A 7,442-nucleotide genomic window follows, 5' to 3' on the forward strand; every position below is an offset into this window, starting at 1 on the left:
TCCATGGAGAATTCTTTCTACATTAATTTCTTCGGCTGAATTCTGTGCTTAAGGCTTCAATCATGACAAGGATGCCTTTCTCACCGTTGATGGTGGTAAATTGAAGAAAATCCATTCTGCCGATTTTAGATTAAAATACATACAAATATGATAATTTGAGATACTTTAGTTATTTTCATTTGACCTCATTTATCTTTATTTTGATGTTTCATACCAGTATACCACATTTCATTATTTTAACTTCTATTTTATTCAATTTCAATATATTTTAATCGTATTAATTATATGCATCTTAAAGTGATTGTATAGAATTATTTAGTATGAAAAGAACTAATAAATTGTTACTTTTAAATTAAAACATATAAAATAATAAATTTTATTAACAGTAATATTAAAATAAATAATTAATACTCCGTGTTATTTATTAAAATGAGAGAATTCTTCACTGCATATTTTCTGTAATGTTGTGCAAGTGAAATAAGTGAGTGCATGTTGCATGGCTAAGATAATATGGTCAAAGGATCTCTCTATCCTCTTTCTCTCTCCATGTCAAATTATTATAATCAATCAACCACACCTTCCAATTTGTAGCCATGGAGAAAATGTTGTATTACTACATTCTCGCATATGCATTCCTGACCATAACCTTTCAAACGCCTTGTTCAGCCAAAATGAGCCTTGCCACTGATCAAACTGCCCTTCTTTCACTAAAACAACACATCATCTCTGACCCTTCTCATATACTCGCAACAAATTGGACTAATTCGAGCTCCGTATGCAGCTGGATTGGCGTCTCTTGCAGCTCGCGCCACCATAGAGTATCCGCGTTGAATCTCTCTTATATGAGTTTCTCAGGCACCATTCCCCCACAGCTCGGGCAACTCTCCTTCCTCGTCTCCCTCGACCTCACCAACAACAGCTTCACAGGTTCCATCCCCAAATCTCTCTCAAACCTAACAAACCTACAATTTCTTGGCCTATCTTTCAATACTCTGAGCGGAGAGATCCCAAAGGAGTTAGGGAAACTTCGGAATTTGCAAACTCTGGTGATCGAATTCAATCATCTCTCCGGTGCAATACCATCTGAGATATTCAACTTGTCGAAGCTCGTGAATATAACTTTGACAGGAAATGAATTGAGTGGAAGTCTTCCGACAAACATTTGCAGCAATCTTCCATTTCTTGCTGGGATTTATCTCTCTTTAAATCAGCTGAGTGGCGCGATTCCGACAAATTTATCCTTATGTTCAAAGCTTGAGGCGTTGTCCTTATCTGATAACTCTCTCAGTGGGCAGATACCGGCGGAAATCGGCTACTTAATATCTCTTAGGGAATTATACCTCAGAACTAATAATTTGAATGGTATTTTTCTTGTTCTTATAGTATTAGATTCATAGGGGAGTGTTATATTGCTAACTCAATGTTTAATTGCTAACAACTCAATAATAGCATTAGATATTCAAATTAAAGGCCTAGATCATTAACCATAAAATGTCAGTAAGGCTATAGGATTATTTCCAATAAAAATCAATAGGGGTATTAATGTCAAGTTAGTTATAACTAACTTTTAAAAGAAACCCCAAAATTTTAAATTCATATAACATATATCAAATTAAAGATAATTTTATAAGGATTCCAACGATATACTACATGCATATGTTCCGACGTCAAAATTTGAAAAAAAAATGAATTTTTTTTTGAATTTTCGTATTTTTGACGAACATATTTATGTCAATACACCTTACATAATATGTCAATATTATGCTTGTAAAATGTAAATATGAAATTGTGTTCACATTATTATATCTTCGTGTTGATGTATTTCATACACTGTATTGACATTGTATTTCTAAATCCTAAATTTGATAGTTGTTATTACCTTTTTAATATTAAAAAATGAAAAAAAAAATTACACATGGCAAATTGTAGACCACAAGATTTTTAAAATATTATGGTCTTAAATTAGTTGTAGTTAGCAACTAAAGGATGAGTTAGCAATTGATCACTTCCCTAGATTCATATATAAATGACATATGAATGTTTGTTTGAACAGTCATAATTATTTGACAGGTACACTACCACCAGAGATTGGAAATCTTCACAACCTAGTTGGTTTTGGTGTTGATAATAATCAGATTGGGGGCTCATTATCATTAAATATTTTTGTGAATATGTCTTCTTTGGAAGAATTAACACTACAGCGCAACAATTTCACTGGGAATCTTTCAAGGGATTTTGGGAATCTTACTATGCTAGCCGAGTTTGACATAACTGAAAACTACATGACAGGTAAGGAGACCTTGTGATTTTTTAATACTACCCATATCATCTTAACAAAAATGATACTCCCATCTTTCTACAACTAAATATCTTGTTTTTTTTTTCATTTTTGTCAATCAATAAATATTACTCCTTACTCTTCCATTTTCGGTAACATGTCTGGTCACTATTTTTCACTTCATCTCCCAATTTTACATTAGTTTGGTCTCATCGACTATCAACACTAGTATTAGTATTGGACGGATAAGAGTAATATGCATGTTTCAAGTTTGTTACATTTGGAATTCTAATCATATAAATCATCTAATCTTTGGCAGGGCATATTCCTACTGAATTTGGCCAACTTCGCCGACTGAAGATATTACTGTTACCGTTGAACAGCTTCAGTGGAACTATTCCACATGAGCTTTTTAACATTTCAACTCTTCAAATCCTCTCACTTGTTCGGAATGTTATATCTGGAGTTCTTCCAACTAATCTATGTAGTACCTCTCTCATTCTTAAAGAGCTTAATATTGCAGATAACTCAATCTCTGGGCCAATACCAAATTCTATATCTAATTGTTCTCAACTCAAATATCTCTCACTTGGTACTAACAAATTCAGTGGTTATATACCTATGGATCTTGGCAACCTTAGACTTCTCAAATCCCTTCATTTGTTCGAAAACAATCTTACAAATGCACCATCTTCATCAAACCTGGGCTTCCTTACATCATTATCAAATTGCAGGTCTTTAACTGAATTACTTGTTTCTGAAAATCCTCTATACGGCGTCATTCCAGCTTCTGTCGGGAACTTATCATCCTTACTCGGAATATTCTCTGTCTCCCGTTGTAAATTAAATGGCAGCATTCCTGTTCAAATAGGCGGTTTAAGAGGCTTGATGATCTTGGATTTAGAGGGCAATCAGTTATCTGGTAATATTCCCTTCTCCACCAAACACTTGCATAAGCTTCAAGCATTATCTCTTGGTGCTAACATGTTGCAAGGCTCCATTCCAGAGGCTGTATGTGATTTATACAACCTTCATTTTGTAACCATTAGCCAAAACCAATTATCAGGTTCAATTCCTAAATGTTTGGGAAAGATCTCTTCTTTAAGGTATATTTTGATGGACTCCAACATGTTGCATTCAAGCATACCTACAAGCTTATGGGATCTAAAAGATTTGCTGATTCTTAACTTGTCCTTCAATTCATTGAGTGGGTTTTTGCCTCAACAGATGAGTAACTTACGAGCAGCAATCGATATAGATCTATCGATGAATCAGTTGACGGGGTCTATTCATAGCACTATTGGAAAGCTACAGAATTTGGTAAATCTGTCTTTGGCAAATAACAGACTCGAAGGTTCTATTCCAGAGTCAATAGGAAACATGATAAGTTTGGTGAGCCTTGACTTGTCCAACAACAACCTCTCTGGCTCAATTCCAAAGTCTTTGGAGTCACTTCAACAACTCAGCTACCTTAATGTCTCCTTCAATACTTTGAGTGGTGAAATTCCTAGTGGTGGATCTTTCAGAAACTTCACAATGGATTCTTTTAAGGGTAATGTGGCATTGTGTGGAATTCCGAGGTTCCATGTCCCAATTTGCCAAGCAGTTTCAAATCATAGATCAAAGTGGAAAAAGAAGGGACAAGCCTTGTTTATTGGGGTTGTGGTTTTCATTTCAATTATTTCTCTAGTTTTTCTCTTTGATAGGTACAAAAGGAAAGGCAAAACAACTAGAGAAGTTGATGAGATAATATCTATTGTGCCAGAAAGAATCTCTTATTATGAACTTCTGCGGGCAACTGAACAATTCAGTGAGAGCAATTTGCTTGGCACTGGGAGTTCTTGCTATGTGTACAAAGGAATTCTAAATAATGGGAAGGTTGTCGCTGTCAAAGTCTTTATTCTTCAGTTAGAAGATATTTCAAGGAGATTTGATGTCGAATGTGAGATACTTCGTAGCATTCGACACAGGTGTCTGAACAGTGTCATAAGTTGTTGTTCCAATGAAGAATTCAAGGCCTTAGTACTTGAATATATGCCCAATGGGAATCTTGAGAAATGGTTATATTCCCACAACTATTTCTTGAATTTCATGGAAAGATTGAGTATAATGGTGGATGTTGCATCAGCTTTGGAATATCTTCATGGTGGATATTCGACACCAATTGTCCACAGTGACTTGAAGCCAAGTAACGTCTTGTTAGACGAAGATATGGTTGCCCATGTAAGCGATTTTGGGATAGCAAAGTTGTTGTGCAATGGAGATAGCTCGGTGTTAACCAACACCCTAGGAACATTGGGTTACATTGCTCCAGGTGAATTGTTACGTTTATATCGATTATGTATATAGAGTACGGAGTACTTTTTAATTAAATGAAGTCTTGTTTCATATTTTTTTGTGAATGTAGAGTATGGTTCAGAAGGACTAGTCTCCACAAGGTGCGACGTCTATAGCTATGGGGTGATGTTGATGGAAGTCTTTACGAGAAAAAAGCCAACTGATGATATGTTTGTTGGAGATCTAAGCTTGAAGAGTTGGATTGAGAGGTCAGTTCCACATTTCACATATCAAGTTGTGGATGCCAACTTGCTAATGAACGTGGACGAAGAACATGGCGACAAAATAGTAAAGTTCACATTATCCACACTCGAGTTGGCCTTAAAGTGTTGTGCAGATTCTTCTCATGAAAGGATTAATATGAAAGAAGCTCTAGCAGAGCTACACAAAATCCGACGTGGGTTTTTGGGATGAAGCTTAAATCAGAGTGGGGAAGGCCTAACAAAGTTGTTAGTATTATGTAAGTTTAGCTGAAGATGTGTATAATATATTTTGCCTTACTCTTTTTATGTCACTACCATGTCAGCCTAATAATCAGCATCATTTGAAAATATGATTGGAAAACTATGCTCTGATAGCATTTAATAAAGATGATGTATTATTAATTAAATATATTGAAATTTACTATTCCCTCCGTTCCATAGTAGTAGAGTCATTTTGTCATTTTGGTACGTTTCATAGTAATAGAGTCATTTCCTTTTTTAGTAAAAGTCAATATATTTTTCCACATCAACTTTACTCTCTCTTACTTTTATTCTCTCTTCATCTCTCTACTTTTTTCATTTTCCATTTTATTTTCCCTTTACTTAACTCACCTAACACAATTTTTCTTAATCTCCGTGTCGAAAAGAAACGCCTCCATTACTATGGAACGGAGGGAGTAAGATATATACTCCGTTCATCCTATACAAAAAGCCATTTAGGATTGGCACGAGTTTTAATGCGTAATTGCTAAAGTAAGAGAGAATGGGAAAAATTTGGTGACTCAACTGTATAAAGTAGCCTTTACATCAAGATGCAAACCTCATCACATAATTGCCTTTACATCAAGATGCAAACCTCATCACATACTACTTCATTATGAAAAATATGTTACATAAAGTAGTCATACTATCACATTTCTTATTTTTCTTTTAGAACTATAACCACATTCAGGCAACAATTATCATACTATTGGTTAAGAGCATTAAACGAATAGGTGAGATATACGGTACCTTTGTACGCCCAACATATTTTGATTTCAATAGCCTTTTTTACTTGTGAACCTGTTCTTTTCTTGTCTTGTTGGCTAATACTCGATACTTTATCACCTTCAGGAAAAAATACATATATCACAATAAATTAATTACCATTATGCAACAACTATTAAAATACTCAATCTAAATATCTTGTATCCAATTATTACGATAAGAGACATATAGTGATCATTTTCAACATATGCATATTGCTATTCAAAATAATATTTCTCATGTAATTCACGAGGATCTTACATATTTAAATTAGCATTACAGCTTGCATTCTTATTACACATTTACAAGCTCAAATGTGGGATAAAACAGGTATAGCATTGCTTTAGATAAAGCTTGAAAGATTTAGACTCAAACTGGAAAATTTTGGGAAAATCTCAGAGATCCTCTGTGTTCACAACAGCAGATTTTGGAGGCTCTGTTCTCTCTGGTACGAAAGAGTTAGATGGTGTTTCTTATATCATCAGAAAGCCACTGCTGTCTTTTCATTTAAATAAAAATTCATTCAAAAATTCAAAGTGGCTTGGATGATATGAGACAGTTTCTGGCAAGCTGTGTTTGAAGATTTTCTGAAAGACCTCCAATTCACTTGAAATTTTACTAGGAATTTCCCAACATATCCCAGTTTAAACAGAACATTAGAAAACACACTTTATAACAATTTCATTAGCTACATGAAAAGAGTTCTTTAAACATGTCTCAACCATTCATCATATATAGCTACAAGTTGAAAATTCTCAAATTAAATTAAATTTCAATTCCCCCTTTTCCTTTCTCTTCCAGCGATTAAAAAAAAATTCAATCTCAATTCAACATAGGATCGTAAAATCACCAACTATTCAAGAAATTTACATACCATTTGTGTAAAAGAACTTGGGCTTGAAATCCACATAAATGGAGCAAATATTGAACACCCAAAAGAGAGATTGATGTCCTTGGTTGTGTGTTGGATAGAAAAGAAGATATATTAACTTACAGTACTCCTTTTTGTGTTAGAAATAGTGGGCTTGATCTTATTTTTTTGCAATGCTAAGCCCAACTCAACCATAGCTGGGTCAGCCCAACTCCTATCCCCAATTAACAATTCAAAAATAATGTTATTTATTCACATGAAAAAAGTATCTTACCCGCAAAATCAACAGTACTTTTTCCATCTAGGCCAAAGGATGTTAAAAAAAAGAACAAATTGAGATTTACATTACCAATGTATATAAAGTTATGATCAATGACTTAATATAGTCAATTAGAGTATCCAAATTGCCATAAGAGGAACCTCCTCTTTGAACAGCCTTCTTAGCCATTTTGGCCATACCATCTGCCCTTTCCAAAAACTCATCCTTCCTCATTTCCATAACCTTCCTAACCGCTTTCTCAATAATCAATCTTTAGTGTCAAGACATATAAAGTAGTCTTTTTTAGTGTGAAAGTACTCATTGATTTTCATTCGTGATTCATGAATTGTCTTATTATTGAAATCACGTTTGCTGATTGACGGGTGGAATTGGAAGCAAACAATCGTATGACGACAAATAAAATATACTAGCAAACATGATTTTGCTTATACTCCATCCGCTTCAAGT

The 7,442-nt window shown here is 34.3% G+C and overlaps 1 protein-coding gene across 1 annotated transcript; it reads left to right on the forward strand.

Annotated features, from left to right (window-relative positions):
- Positions 1-586: 586 nt before the first annotated feature.
- Positions 587-5,038, forward strand: LOC125192093 (probable LRR receptor-like serine/threonine-protein kinase At3g47570). The gene is made up of 4 exons (XM_048089551.1): positions 587-1,308; positions 2,164-2,289; positions 2,598-4,592; positions 4,686-5,038. Exons 1-4 carry the CDS (start codon positions 594-596, stop codon positions 5,027-5,029), a joined length of 3,180 nt encoding a protein of 1,059 aa, XP_047945508.1. The 5' UTR covers positions 587-593; the 3' UTR covers positions 5,030-5,038.
- The last annotated feature ends 2,404 nt before the right edge of the window (positions 5,039-7,442 follow it).

The sequence above is a fragment of the Salvia hispanica genome, chromosome 1 (assembly GCF_023119035.1).
Source record: "Salvia hispanica cultivar TCC Black 2014 chromosome 1, UniMelb_Shisp_WGS_1.0, whole genome shotgun sequence".
Taxonomy (NCBI): Eukaryota; Viridiplantae; Streptophyta; class Magnoliopsida; order Lamiales; family Lamiaceae; genus Salvia; species Salvia hispanica.